Source organism: Eleutherodactylus coqui, chromosome 10 (genome assembly GCF_035609145.1).
Source record: "Eleutherodactylus coqui strain aEleCoq1 chromosome 10, aEleCoq1.hap1, whole genome shotgun sequence".
Taxonomy (NCBI): Eukaryota; Metazoa; Chordata; class Amphibia; order Anura; family Eleutherodactylidae; genus Eleutherodactylus; species Eleutherodactylus coqui.
Genome location: NC_089846.1, coordinates 19,530,455 through 19,545,587, shown reverse-complemented (window position 1 = coordinate 19,545,587; position 15,133 = coordinate 19,530,455). Strand labels below are relative to the sequence as shown.

At 46.7% G+C, this 15,133-nt stretch overlaps 2 protein-coding genes and 2 non-coding genes across 8 annotated transcripts in view; all 4 read left to right on the top strand.

Annotated features, from left to right (window-relative positions):
• LOC136580148 (ficolin-1-A-like) overlaps nucleotides 1–3,865 on the top strand; it is a 53,892-nt gene extending 50,027 nt beyond the window's left edge. For all 5 annotated transcript variants that reach the window (XM_066580475.1, XM_066580474.1, XM_066580473.1 and 2 more), the window contains one exon: nucleotides 2,456–3,865. In XM_066580475.1, the coding sequence (XP_066436572.1) occupies nucleotides 2,456–2,706 (251 nt within the window). In that variant the 3' untranslated portion in view covers nucleotides 2,707–3,865. The remainder of the gene's footprint in view (nucleotides 1–2,455) is intronic.
• Nucleotides 3,866–9,737: 5,872 nt separating this feature from the next.
• Nucleotides 9,738–14,100, top strand: RPL10 (ribosomal protein L10). Its single transcript, XM_066580472.1, has 6 exons — nucleotides 9,738–9,890; nucleotides 11,309–11,367; nucleotides 12,149–12,256; nucleotides 12,981–13,119; nucleotides 13,325–13,487; nucleotides 13,871–14,100. Exons 1-6 carry the CDS (start codon nucleotides 9,868–9,870, stop codon nucleotides 14,024–14,026), a joined length of 648 nt encoding a protein of 215 aa, XP_066436569.1. The 5' UTR covers nucleotides 9,738–9,867; the 3' UTR covers nucleotides 14,027–14,100.
• Nucleotides 12,792–12,925, top strand: LOC136581180 (small nucleolar RNA SNORA70). The gene has a single exon (XR_010787053.1). It is a non-coding gene; the product is annotated as a small nucleolar RNA SNORA70 (small nucleolar RNA).
• LOC136581182 (small nucleolar RNA SNORA70) lies at nucleotides 13,144–13,278 on the top strand. Its single transcript, XR_010787055.1, has one exon. It is a non-coding gene; the product is annotated as a small nucleolar RNA SNORA70 (small nucleolar RNA).
• Nucleotides 14,101–15,133: the final 1,033 nt, after the last annotated feature.

Sequence of the window (15,133 nt, the reverse complement as noted above, 5' to 3'; positions counted from 1 at the left end):
GTGAATGCTGTCAGAAAGAAAATCCACCAATGCCAGAATTGTGCTTTTTTTGGTCACCAAATCTCCAAGAAAAAAATTAAATAAAAAAAGATCAAAAAGCCGTATGTACCCCAAAACGGTACCAATAAAAACTACAAGGCACCTTACGAAAAATACGCCCTTGCACAGCACCGTTGACAGAAAAAAAAATGGTGTGGGGTTCAAAACATAGCAACAGAAATTATGGTTTTTAAGTAGTACTACATAACAAAAACTATATAAATTTGGTATCACCCTAATTGTACTGACTCACAGAATAAAGGTGATTTCATTTTTACTGTACCGTGAACGCCATAAAAACAATCCCCCTCCTCATAAATGGCACAATTGTGTTTATTCCATTTTGCCCTTCTTAGAAATGTTTGAAAGTTTTCAAATACATTATCAGGTACATTAACCCCTTCCCACTCCAGGGCGTAAGTTTATGTCCTCGCAGAAGGGTACTTTCCCCAACAGGGCGTAAACTTACATCCTGGGGATAGTGCGAGATCATAAGAGATCAGGCAGCGGGAGCCGGCTGTCAGTGAGAGCCGGCCCCCTCTGTTAACCCCTTCCCTGCCGCGATCTATGTAGATCGTGGCATGGGAAGGGTTCACAGAGGGAGCGCGCTCCCCCTGTGAAGTTGCCGGGCTCTCGCGATATAATCGCAGAGAGCCCGGCTGGTTGCTATGGCAACAGGACGCCAGATCCCGGCATTGCAGGAGAGAAGTCCTGCAATGTCTTATCACAGCAATCATCGGTGCTGTGCTGTAAGTCCCTCAAAGAGACACAAGTGGTGTAAAAAAAGATAATAAAAATGTTTAAAAAAAAACTTTTTAGGTGCTTTTTCTCATATTAGCATAAAAAAGGTAAGAGAAAATTAAAATCCCACATATTTGGTATCGTCACGTCCGTAACCACGTGTACAATAAGTTGCACATGCTTTTTATTTTGCACGGCAAAAAGCGTAAAAAAACACTAAAGAACTGAGGCAATGCTAAAAATTAGCATTTTGCCTCCCAAAATTTGCAATAAAAATGATCAAAAAAGCCGTATATTCCCCAACATGGTACCATTAAAAACTACAGCTTGTCTCGCAAAAAATAAGCCCTTACAAAGCTCCATCCATGGAAAAATTAAAAAGTTACAGGACTTTGAATGCAGCGATTTAGAAAAAAAAAAATGATTTCCAAAAAAAGGGCTTTTTATCGCCGAAAAGTAGAAAAACATAAAAAAATATAAAAAATGTTGGTATCGTTGTAATCGTACTGTTCCGCAGAAAAAATGGATTGTTTCATTTATGCTGCATGATTGACGCTGTAAAAAAAAAAACAGAAATCTATGGCAGAATTGATGCGTTTTCTCTCCCTTTTATCATAACAAAATAAAAAAAGTTTTACAATATAGTCTATGTATCCAAAAATGGAACCATTAAAAACTACAGCTCGCCATGCAAAAAACAAGCCCTTATACGGCCGCGTCCACAGAAAAGTCAAAAAGTTATGGCTTTTGAAAAATGGAGATGAAAGTCCGCAAAAAAATCGTTGTGTCCCTAAGCCCAAAATAGGCCGTGTCCTTAAGGGGTTAAATGGTGCCATTGGAAAATACAAACTCTCATATAGCTAGGTCACTGTAAAAATGTAAAAGTTAGGATTTTTTTAAAGGAAGAAAAAAAAAATGGCTGCAGCGAGAAGGGGTTACCCTGTGAAGGTAAGTGCACACTTGATGGCCACGTCTTATTCATAATCTGATAAATATTTATGCTCAAGGAGTGGGGGGGGGTTTGCTATGGCGCTCAACCCTCACACTGGATGACTGGCCACAGGGGCGTAACTATAGGGGATGCAGAGGATGTGGTTGCACCCGGGCCCACAAGCCTTAGGGGGCCCATAAGGCCTCTCTTCTCCATATAGGGAACCCAGTACTATGAATAAAGCATTATAGTTGGGGGCCCCGTTAAAGATTTTGCATTGGGGCCCAGAAGCTTCAAGTTACGCCTCTGAGTGGCCGGCGCATAACTGCCTGACTCGTACTAACGACTGTCGCTCTTGTGCTTTCACATAGGAGGTATAGCCATTCAGTAAATGGATAGTGGAACACACTGGAGATCTCTTCCAGCCACCCGCTTCCGTTCACTGTGAACAGGCAGTTGTTCCAAGATTGAATGACTCCTGTTTACACTGAGCGATAATTCACTCACGATTCAATTCACTGAGCTGAAATGAAGCGGACTGCGACTAATGAGCGTTTTCTCGCTCACTATCGTCGGTTCCCATGTTTATACCGGACAGCTATTGGTAAACACAAAAAAAAAAAAAAAGCTCTTTTGAGCAATATTTTTGGCCAACGGCTGGCCCATGTAAAGCCATACTTACACCCTAGCTGTGTTGTCAACCAGTCATGGAATTCACTATAATATACTTCTATCCTGGTCTAGGAGATTCTCTGTCGTACCACAATGGAATGATGTTCTCCACCCTGGACCAAGACAATGAGGCTCATGATTTAAACTGTGCGAATGCCTTCAAGGGAGCCTGGTGGTATAATCTGTGCCACTATTCCAACCTGAATGGATTCTACCATCCTGGGAAACATGAATCCTTTGCTGATGGAATTAATTGGAAAGCAGGAAAGGGTTATAATTACTCCTACAAGAGATCTGAGATGAAAATCAGACCCACGACATAAAGGAAAGGTGCTCAGTACTCAGGTCATCCACTTCTGTAAAGTTCCCAAAAAGTCTGTCTAGTTGTTTTTAGTTATCTGCTACTAGGAATGCTGGGTTACAATCAATGAATGCCGTAATCTGCTCGCTCTTGGTTTGAGAAGTCACATGCTTATTTAAGCATGTGACCACTGTGGCCAATCCCTGGCCCCAATGGGTACTGAGATGGGAAATTGGCTGCAGTGGTCACATGCTTCAATGGGCATGTGACCACTGGACCTGGAAGTAAGCTGAGATCGGAGACACGCAATAGGTGAGCTCTTTATTAATTTTAAACCTCCTCAATACTTTTCAACTCTATCCACATCCAGAGGACATACAGTAGAAATTGGTGCTGTTGTTAGGGGGCTCTGTGCCACCAGGGAGCCCGATGCAGATGTACCATTATCCCTATAGTTAAAGTGGCCTGTGTTGGGCCACTTTTCAGAAAATTGGACAAGAAGAAGGACCTGGCCTCCTCCTCAACATGTTAGCAAGAACGGTACCGTAGATGCGTCCATGTGATCTTTCTTGATGCGTCATCTCAGAAGGACTCAGTGCATACGTATAACACATGCTGTCTTTCAAGCGCCCCACGTGCATGCATACCAAACGGGCTGCTATGGAGCACTTGGAGAGGAGGTCCCCAGTCCTGGGTGGTCCCATCATCTTTGCTGTTGGATGGTGAAACATTGTGCAGGACTCCCCTCTTTAATTTTGGAAACAAGTTTGTGGGTATTGGTACAAGCTTCATGGAAAGGGTTTGGAGGGGGAAACGAACACCAGACCCTACTGTCCTGGGTTGCCAAACCTAACCCCATTTTGGTTAATTAATTATTTACTGATTTTGTAATGGTGAAAACATATTAATTAAGTCTTTCAGCATTACATTCATGTATGAAGTCAGGAGCCAGCATGCTAATCAAGCCTTATATTGCCATAACTGTAACCCTCTAAAACAGATTGATATACACATGGGTAGACCAAAAATGGAAGTAACGATTAGGGGGAAGACAAGGAGGGTGGGGAGAACACATAAGGAAATATTGGGTGGGGGACTGAAGGGAGTAAGACTTTACATATTGCTTATCATGTAAGTAAACTTGAGTTGGAAAATTAAAATAAACTCTACTATTGACCTGATCTTAAGCCCATTTTGATCTTTGCTAAGTGGCCCCCTCTCTACACCACTGGCTGCCAATTCATGGAGTTTGCCGGCTGCTTTCTATTATGGCCTGTACTGGATCACCATGCACTCCAGTAATGGGATCGGGCTATGTGTTGTTTGTAAACTGTATATAAGGCACGTATAGATTCGCAAGCAAAACCTGACACTAAATACAAAGCCCCTATAGGGGGAGTCATCTCTTTGCGAGCACTTTAAATTTACACGACATATCGGCAGCCCGCCAGACCACCCACCTACCTACCTCAATAAATAAACAATACAACGGTCTTTATTGGAAAGTGACAACTTTATTATATTGTCCATCTTCTTAATCCAACCTGGAAACTTTAATGTCATAAAGAAGAAAACTCAGAAATACATGTTACATCATGAGATATTCCTGCAGCGGAGTCCGTGACAGCATGTAACTTACAGCAGCATCTACACAGAATGACCCCTTTCTCAGAGTCACCCATCTAGTAGCACCTTGGACCTCCTTTGGCCTTCAGAGCCGCAGCAGTTTGTGCACCACTGAAGCCTTTAATTGGCTGCAGTTAATCTGTGATGTTCCACATACAGGACACCAAGATGTACTTGCTTGACCTATCTTATTAATTCCACAAATCAATTAATTGGAACCTATTACCAGGTATGGCAACAATAAACTAACTTATGGTACTTATACAACAGGTTCCGTGGAATCCGGGGAGTTATTTCTGTTACGATCGTGTGGGCAACTAAGCACAGGGCCCACATGATCATGACCAAAGAGATATGTATGGGTTTCAGGCAACTTGCCCTGAGCTACTAAGAAGAATGACAAGGCCCTGCCTGAGCGGAGACATCGCCCTGATAAATGGCGGCCCAGTGGTCTTCGGAACTGGGCCTTAGCTGCACCTAGGAACCATGCCACCAGAACACATTAACATGCCACATGACAGGGACAGAAAACACAGCATAAAGCAGCCAAAATGCAACCACTCGTAACAGATAATGAGCTATATATAAATACCAGGTATTAGTTGACATTTTGATCAAAACATGGAAGCTAGCGGGCCACTTCACGGCTCCTGGCTATACGGCTAGTCCCTACAGTAACCAGGAGTCCAGCGGCACTGGACACAGTTCACACCGCAAGCTGCAGCAGCACAGACAACCGAACCCAAGTCCCACCGTAAGCTGCAGCGGCACAGACAACCGAACCCAAGTCCCACCGTAAGCTGCAGCGGCACAGACAACCGAACCCAAGTCCCACCGCAAGCTGCAGCGGCACAGACAACCGAACCCAAGTCCCACCGTAAGCTGCAGCGGCACAGACAACCGAACCCAAGTCCCACGGTAAGCTGCAGCGGCACAGACAACCGAACCCAAGTCCCACCGTAAGCTGCAGCGGCACAGACAACCAAACCCAAGTCCCACCGTAAGCTGCAGCGGCACAGACAACCGAACCCAAGTCCCACCGTAAGCTGCAGCGGCACAGACAACCGAACCCAAGTCCCACCGTAAGCTGCAGCGGCACAGACAACCGAACCCAAGTCCCACCGTAAGCTGCAGCGGCACAGACAACCAAACCCAAGTCCCACCGTAAGCTGCAGCGGCACAGACAACCGAACCCAAGTCACATCGCAAGCTGCAGCGGACAGACAACCGAACCCAAGTCCCACCGCAAGCTGCAGCGGACAGACAACCGAACCCAAGTCCCACCGCAAGCTGCAGCGGACAGACAATAGAACCCAAGTCACACAGCAGGATACTGACTTACAGGCACTGGCTTACAGGAGACTACAACATATAGTGCAAACCACACAGACTCCTGCAAAAGCTTACATGCACACAGATGAAACTCACAGCAAGTCCAAGTGTCCTCAATACAGGGGGGGATAGACAGTCAGCTACCGTGCTGACATAGGAAACTGTGTCAGGGATCCACCAACTGACACACAGACAAGACATAAGACGTTTGGAGGCCGCACCTGTCAGGGGAAGGGAAAAGGGAGCTGCACGTGCTGCAGACAAGGACTACAGGTGTCCAAACCGTCTTTAGGGAAGCAGAGAGACACAACAAACCTACATGCAAACACAGATCTGAGTGGGAACAAGACAGATACATCCAAACAGTACAAGACCAGCAACAACTACTGACAGGAGCTGGGTTTATATGTGCTGCAGACTAAAGGGGATTGGCTGCTGGAGAGTACTACACGCAGCCAGCTCAATTAACCCCTTCCCGCTCCAGGACGTAGAGTTACGTCCTAGAGTGTCAGGGTATGTATGAAGAGAAGTCGCGGGGCGACCATTCTTCATACAGCGCGGGCGTCAGCTGTTTATTACAGCTGACACCTGCGGGCAATAGCTGCAATCGGCCGTGCGGACGATCACGGCTATTAACCCTTTAAATGCCGGTCAATACTGACAGCGGCATTTAAATTCCCCGAACGATGTTTGGGGGTCCACTACGGGCCCCCCGCGCTGAGATCGAGGGAGCCGTGCAGGTGTCATGGCAGCCAGAGGCCTTCTGAAAGGCCCCAGGGCTGCCTTAGGAGACTGCCTATCAAGCCATCCCCGTGGGGTGGCTTGATAGGCTGCCTGTCAAATTGCAGTATGACGACATACTGCAGGAGCGATCAAAGCATTGCATACTGTAGTCCCCTAGGGAGACTTAAAAGTAGAGTAAAAAAAAGATCAATAAAGCTCTGTTAATTGCAAAAAAAAGTAATAAAAGTTTAAATCCCCCCCTTTTGCCATATTCATAATTAAAAAATCTAAATCATAAAATAAAAATACATATTTGGTATCGCCACGTCCGTAAAAATCTGATCTATCAAAGTAGCACATTATTTGCCCCACACGGTGAACGTTGTCTGAAAAAAAAAAAGAATGCCAGAAATGCACTTTTTCAGTCACCCTGTCTCCCAGAAAAAACGCAATAAAAAGTGATCAAAAAGTCTTATGTATTTCGAATTGGTACTAACGGAAACTACAGGACATCCCGCAAAAAAATGAGCCCTCACACAACTACGTCGACGGAAAAATAAAAAACTTATTGCGCGCACAAGATGACCGCAGAAAATAATTGAAAAAAATTAAATGTCTTTGAAAAAACAAACCGTAGTAGGGCGCCTTCAGATGACCGTATATCCGCCGGGTGCCGACATACGACGTCCCTCTCTGCAGGGGGAGGAGGCTGGAAGAGCCGGGAGCAGTGCACCGAGCTCCCGCCCCTTGCCACTATATGCAATGGGAGGGGGCGGAGCTAAGTTCCAGAACTTAGTCTGAAGGCGCCCGTACAGTAAAAACAAAACTATACAAGTTTGGTATCGTAGTAATTGTACTGACCCATTGAATAAAGTTATCATGTCGTTTTTGTTGCAGTTTGTGCGCCGTAGAAACAAGACGCTTTGAAAGAGAGCTGAATGTCGTTTTTTTTCATTTTACTCCACTTGGAATTTTTTAAAGGTTTTTCAGTACATTGTATGGTACTTTAAATAGCATTATTGAAAAATACAACTCGTCCCGCAAAAAACAAGCCCTCATACAGCGACGTCGATGGAGAAATAAAGAAGTTATGATTTTTTTGAAGGGGGGGAGGAAAAAACGAAAATGGAAAAAAAAGGGTCCGCGTCATTAAGAGGGTTAACCCCCACCTGTGGAGCTGTGCTGCTACCGTAGGAAGCTTAGTACTACAGATCCCAGCAGCACACCCTGACAATTTCTTCTACTCACCCGGTTCCCCGATCCAGCACTGTCACTCCCGGAAGTCAGCGCAGACCGTGCAGCCGGACCAATGATTGGCTGCAGTGGTCACCTGACTTCCGTTGTTAACACAGACCAAGAGGACCGCTCAACTGTAGCAATAACAATAGGCCAATAGGGGACACTATTACTAATGAGGCCACCAATATGAGGGACACTACTATGGGGCCAATATAGGGGATGCTATTACTTTAAGGGTCACCAATATGGGAGTCACTATTACTACTGGGGCCACTAATATAGGGGGTCATTAGTACTACACGGAGCGGATTTGCTGCGGAATTTACAGTAGTTGTAGCAGCAAGTGGATGAGATTCTGAAAATCTGCACAAAACCCGTGTGGAAATTGACATGTGGTGCGGAAATGAATACCGCAGCGTGTCAATTTTATCGCCTTTTCCACTGCAGATTTTAACTCTTTTCAATAAGAGGGGGGTTTCTTACAAAAATATGTGATAAAACCCAAAACAAATAGTATGGGTAATGAGTCTGACATTTTTATCACAGAGGTAAAATCATGATAAACCCCGCCTCCTGACCACACCTCTTTGTTCCTGGAAAAATATGGTCACCTTAGCGTAGAGGACTACTTAAAGTAGTCCTGGATGTTCATGAGCAGCTCATGAATATCCAGGACTACCTTACAGGGGTTTTGTCATTAGGGAAAAAAAATCAATACTTACCTATTCCTCCCCGTCAGTCTTCTTACCGCATCTTCTCCTCACTTATCTTCTCCTGCCTCTTGGGTCACCTCACTGGAAGCCGGACGATTCCTCTTCTTCCGGTGACAAAGCGTCCATTCTCGGCAGTCTCCTTCCTGCAGGCCATTGTAGGTTATGTCACTAGTGACGTAGCGTTCACAGCCTAGCAGGAAGTGCCGAGCCATATGCTTGCGGTGAGGTGACCCGGGGGACTGCAGGAGCCAAGAGAAGATGGGTGAGGAGAAGATGTGGTAAGAAGACTGACGGGGGAGGAATAGGGATGTATTGATATATTTTTTTTCTAATGACAGAACCCCTTTAAATAGTCCTCCTCTATGCATGTACTGGTACTGATAAAGTGCAAGTTTCTCCAAAAGTACTGCAGAGATCCACACAGCAGACATATCACTGTAATCAGTGCGACGGGCGCTGCCTTATGCTGTCCTCAGAGAGGGTGCAAAACATGGTGACAGAGTCCCTTTAACCCTTTCCAATCCACTGTCTGATGTCTAAAGACATTCTGATTGAAGGCTGTACAGCTTCCGATGTCGGAAGACGTCCAGCAGGGTATTCTTACTGTATATTACTGGCCGCTCTGTTGTCAGGGGCTTCTCCAGCATGTCCAATACCGCAGTACTGGCTATAGCCAGCAGGTGGCGCCATTGTATAATGGCAGAAAGAGAAAAACCCCTAGGAAATCCTAAATTTAAAATTGGAGTGCAAAGGGTTAAGTATAAATGGCCGTAGCATACAAATGGATTGCCGACTACGCTATTCTGTGTGGCATGAATGCTGGAAATGAACAAAAACCTGATGAAGTGGGGGCTTTATTGGTCTTTGTTTGACTAATGGAAGTCTATGGTTCCTGCTGGATGTCACTTCCGGCCTTCCAGACAGAACTCGGGGCGGAAACCAGGAATGGAGACTGAAATGTGGTGCGAATGAACCCCGAGCCACCGATGTGGAAATGTGGAACCACTTCTCATAATATCTTCCGGCTGACAACACTAGTAAAGAATAGTTCATATAAGATAAAAGAAGCAACAAGTGACAGTTTCTGTTCCATTCTGGGACTTTTTACTCCACAGTTTGCCAGGAGATCCTGAAGACATTATTATTTATACACAAAACTCCCCAAATAACTACAAGACACAATGTAAGCCTCAAGTACAGAAATATGTCACTTCATGATGACAGTCAGTTTTACAGACCTTGTGCAAGAACCTTGTCCTGTTCTCAGGTGTCATATTCCCGTAGACCTTACATAGCCTGAGGCTTGGTCTCCGACAAGATGGCCGCCACAGGACATCAGACACTAGAGGGCGGACGTTCCTCTCAGTGACGCTGCGGCACGTTGGGGGCGGGGCTCATATATAAGAGAACGCGCAGGCGCAGCGGCTTCCTCTTTGGCTTCGGCGAGGTGAGTGAGGCGGCGGGCGCGGGGCTCCTGTCTGGCGGGGTTTGTGGTCTCTCCGCTCACCGCTTGTTTTTCTCTTCGTCCTCTGTAGGTTGTAGCCGCCACCATGGGCCGCAGACCCGCCCGTTGGTAAGTGATGATCGGGGAGGCGCCGCCGCCATGTGCCGGGCTAGGCCCGGACACGCGTGGATGAGGCCTGATGGATGTGACTGGAGTGACGCAGGCCGCGGCCTTGTGTTACATAGCTGTAGTCCCGGTCTATAGGATGACGTTACTCCAGTCATCCGGCTGTGTGGGGTTTTGGTGTATATCGCTGATCTCCAACCTGGTACAGAACTACAACTCCCAGCAGGCAATGCCATCCTGTGGCTATCAGTGCATGCTGGTACTTGTAGTCTGCTAATGCTGGCTAAAGAGATCAGGGATGCTGCTGCTTGTGATTAACCCCTTAGTGATGCGGCCCTTTAATTTCCCCAACCCATTAAATAAGTCACTTGTCCCTTGCCGGTTTTATGTGATGAGGTGTATTTTTAAAAGGTACCAAATGTACTGAAAAGCTTCTAAGTTGTGTGAAAAACGGACAGGCCATAGGCAGACATGCATCCCAGCTTTTGGGGGGCCTTCAGGAGGCTCCTGGCTGCCATGACACCCAGATGGCACCTTCCCGTTATTCCCCTTGGTGTTGGCACTGGAAGCCCCAGCTCAATGCATTGACTTCTAATTTTATAATGGGCAGACTACCTGGCACTGCCAGTCAATGTACTGAGCATCAGCTTCCAGCGCGGACACCGAGGGAGGTAAGTACAACACTTACATCCCCGAACTCAGCGGGTCACCTACTGTCAGTCCACAGGCTTAGCTCGTAGGGTTAGCTCAAAGTAGCTGACAGTCTCTTTAAATACTAGTGTCAGAATTGGCACTGATTTTTAAAGGGTTAACCGCTGCAATTGGCGTGAGCTCCGATCACGGCCGTTGTGGCCAAAGACAAATGGCGATGAAGTCGGCAAGGCAGCAGCCATTGGGGCTTATTCACACAAACGCACTTGTACAGTGTTTTAAGATTGCAAGATTAGCGCGTGCAATGCGCCAAGAATGGAACCCATTGATTTCAATGGGCTTGTTCACATGAACGCATTTTGCGCAAAAAACATTATACAGCTTGTCCTATTTTCGTGCATTTTGCACATATTAATTTCCCATTGAAATCAATGGCAGCAGCATGACCCTGGGGTTTTTTGTGCGCACATACGCTTACACCCGTGCGAAGCTGGCCGTAGAAGGATGCAATCCATTCTACGTATCGGCAGACAGGACTTGTAGCAATGAGCGGACCCTACAGCTATCGGCATAGATACAGGCCCTGGCTGCAGCTTGTGAAATGTCAGTGTGAGGCTGATAAAGGCTGTCGTGGCGCAGGCAGTAAGCCTTCCTGGTGGTATGTCGTCCTGCAGGGTCATCTAATAAGAGAATTGGCATCAGGGCAGACTGGTATCTCGATGGCCTTGTGTAACCCGGACTCATCTAATAACAGGACTTCTTGTGTTTAGTTACAGATACTGCAAAAACAAGCCCTACCCGAAATCCCGTTTCTGTAGGGGTGTCCCAGGTGAGTGAAGACCTGTAAGTGTGTGTTGGGGGGGAATGTAAAGCAACCAGTGCTGTTGGTGCAGCGCCGGTCCAGGCTGGCGCTCCGGGGACAGATGGGGCCGCGCTGGTTTTTATTAACCTTTTTGGATTACTGCGTTCGCTCCATAGAAGAGGATTTGTATACGAAGCGTTACATATAAATAACAGGAATTCACTTGTGACTCCATGCGACAATCTGGATCCGCATTGGCTTGGGGGTTCAGTGCACCATAGGTGGGGGTACATTTCCCTCGGGTGGCACTTCAATCACCATAATCACTATCCATCATTTTTGAGTTGCTCCATACTCATCATTGTAGTCCGCAGCGTCAGCCTGATGTACCGTATGTGCCAGGAGCTGTCACTGACTTACTGTGTATCTACATCATGGCATCACTGTTTACTCTTCCTGCTACTATTCCCAAGTGCCCCCTGTTACAGTACACATCATATACACCTCTACCCCCTTACTTATGGTTAGTGGGGTCTGGCGGGACACTGGAGATGGAAGCCATGCCCTGCCCCATCACACCCTGCACATATCATTGTCCAATATGTACCAAGAATCATGAAGGACGAGTGATGCGGTAGCATCTGCATCCCTCTGTCGGTGTCGCTGGTTAATACATTACAGCTGCCGATGTCGCCTGCGCCGTCTGTCCTCCATGTTTCCCATCTGGCGTTCTAGCATTTGCGCCAGTTGGCATTTATGACCAATAACTCCTGCTTTGTCTCAAACGTCTCCTTGTTGTCCCTTCTAGATCCTAAAATCAGGATCTTCGATTTGGGTCGTAAGAAGGCAAAAGTGGATGAGTTCCCACTATGTGGTCACATGGTCTCCGATGAATACGAGCAGCTGTCATCAGAAGGTATGTGGGTGTCCATGAAATCTGGTGGCTATTGAAGATGTCCCCTTAATTAAAAATCATAGATCCACATTGGGGTATTCTAGGCTTCCATGTCGGACGTTTGGAGAGTCTGTGGGGCTCTTAGAGCTGCTTTGATGACTTTAAAGGGGTTTCCTGGGACTAAACTATTAAGGAGCTATCCTCAAATAGTTAATGGGGGTCCATTGCTTAAGACCTACACCAGTCAGCTGATTGAAGAGGCTGTGGCGCTCGGGTCGCCTCCATTGCTTCTTCTCAGGCCTGTGACGTTTCCTTCATGTGGTCTGAGAGCAGTTCAGTCCTAGTCAAGTGACTGAGACTAAGCTGCTATATCTGGCACAGCCTGGTATACAATGTACAGCCTGGTAGCGACTGAAGTGCCAGCAGCACTCACCCGAGCCCCGTCACTTCAATCAGCCGATTGGTAGGGATCATGAGCTGCAGGCGCTCCCCGATCAACTATTGATCTGTCTGGAATTGTTACCCATGAAGTGGGGGTTTGCAGAAAACTTTAGACTTGCAGCTAATTAAGCCGACCAGCTTCTGCCCTGATCACAAGCTGGTGTGCAATGGCTGCATACAGTAACATCCTTGGCTGTGTATGTGCTTTGTCTGCCGTACAAAGTGCTCTAAGGGACCTTGGAGACAGAAGTTACTTGAGGAGGACTTGCCCTTTAAGATGTAACTGGATGGTTCTCTTCCTTAGCTCTTGAGGCTGCCCGTATCTGCGCCAACAAGTATATGGTGAAGAGCTGTGGCAAGGATGGTTTCCACATCAGAGTGCGTCTTCATCCATTCCACGTCATCCGCATCAACAAAATGTTGTCCTGTGCCGGAGCTGACAGGTAATGTGCGGCTTTATCCGTAGATTGCAGTTAATTAAGCCGACCAGCTTCTGCTGCAGTCAGATGGTGGTGTGCAATGGCTGCATACAGAGACCTCCTTGGCTGTGTATGTGCTTTGTCTTCTCATACAAAGTGCTCTAAGGGACCTTGGAGACAACAGTCCTGGAAGATGCAGGATGTCTAATGCATGCGATTCTTCTCACAGGCTCCAGACTGGTATGCGTGGTGCCTTTGGGAAACCTCAAGGCACAGTGGCTAGAGTCCACATTGGACAGGTGATCATGTCCATCCGCACCAAGACCTCAAACAAGGAACATGTGGTTGAAGCTCTGCGCAGAGCCAAGTTCAAGTTCCCTGGACGTCAGAAGGTAAAATAGATGCCATTTGCTTGCATTTTGTCTTGGGCTAGAGCTTTACTGTGACTTCGGCTACAACGCGGATTGCGCAATTGTAGATTGCAGTATGGCTATAGATCGCAGCCCTACAACATCGCACGGTAACGGAAGGCAGTGAAGTTGTGGCTCACAGGTTGCTCTGACCTGCTGATCGCAAGAAATCCAAACTCGCTGGATTTCTTGTGAGCAACAACCTAAGCACACGGACTTCCATTACTTCATGGTGTCGCAGGGCTACGCTGCAATTTTTGGCTATATGACTCGTCACAATCAGTCGCCGTGGAGCTGTAGCCTTATTGAGAGATGGCTGCACACTACAACCTTTGACTGATCTTGTACCTTTTTTCTCCCATCAGATCCACATTTCCAAGAAGTGGGGATTTACCAAGTTCAATGCAGACAATTTTGAGAACATGATTGCTGAGAAGCGTCTCATTCCTGATGGCTGCGGTGTGAAGTACATCCCTAACCGGGGTCCTCTGGATAGATGGAGGGTGCTGCATACTGTGTAAGGGGGCGGCACATCTCACTGGTCCTGGTTCTTTGGAGATCTTGTATCATTAAAGTTCTAATTACAGTAATCAAACGTTGCCTTCATGTTATTGCTGACAGACATCTTGCAGGGGTGATATTATAGGGGTGTACCGGCCTCTAGATAAAACAGATTTATCCTATTTGATCATCCCAGAACTATGGCTGGGTTAGGCCGAATGCACACGGGCAGAATTTCGGCCTTTGCACGCTGCCATAGGATTGCATTGGTTCATGCAATCCTATGCAGACAGCAGAGATTTTGATTGTGGAAAACTTGCGCGATAACCATTGCGGCATGTCCTATTGGTAGGACATGGCTGATGCGCCGACTCTGCGCCGTGCGCCGGCCGGAAGATCCACAGCACAGTCGGACAGGTAAGCCGTGGGTCACATCCCACTGCAAGAATCTCAGTCGAAATCTGACCGTCTGCATTATATGGAGGGAATAGGGGCAGTTGCTGAGGGGTCTCCACCAGATATCCCTAACAGCAAGCCCAATTTCTCCAACTATAGAAGGTTTATTGCCAAGAGAAGCGGCTGCTTGACCTGACTGGTTCTACCAGAGGTTGGTTACACTACCTTGGCATTGGGAGTACAATTTACTGAACTCTGTGGGACCTGCAAATTAAAGGGGTTGGCAGTTTTTAAATATGCATGTTATATCTTCTAAGTGACCTTTCATATTAGTGGATATATTGAAAAATTGTACTTGGTGCCGTATTGGTGAGCCCTGTGACTGCTGATTGATATCCCTGACATATGAAGGGCATATACAAGCTATTATATAGAGCTTGTATATACCTGTGAGCAGAGGATGCAGTCGGCCCACGATGGCCAACTTTATCAAGACATTGCACCTGCATATGATCCTCCGTTTGTCTTCATAGAGAACCTAAAGAATGGACAATTTTTTTTAATGCTGGGCTGATCATAAGGTGGTGTTAGATACGGCATCTCTTGGCAGCAAAACCCAGATGGAGTGATGTGTATGGGTGCAGTACACAAACACTAAAATACACAAATATGACGGCGACCCTTCCCAGTACAGGTAACCAGACATGCCTGTAATTAAGAGCAAGAGATGC

What these genes read in the sequence shown, in the direction of transcription:
- RPL10 (XM_066580472.1), top strand. Translation starts at nt 9,868, where the DNA reads ATGGGCCGCAGACCCGCCCGTTG. An exon ending in GGCCGCAGACCCGCCCGTTG is followed by an intron (nt 9,891 to 11,308) that starts GTAAGTGATGAT and finishes TCTTGTGTTTAG; the next exon opens with TTACAGATACTGCAAAAACA. An exon ending in TCCTGTGCCGGAGCTGACAG is followed by an intron (nt 13,120 to 13,324) that starts GTAATGTGCGGC and finishes TTCTTCTCACAG; the next exon opens with GCTCCAGACTGGTATGCGTG.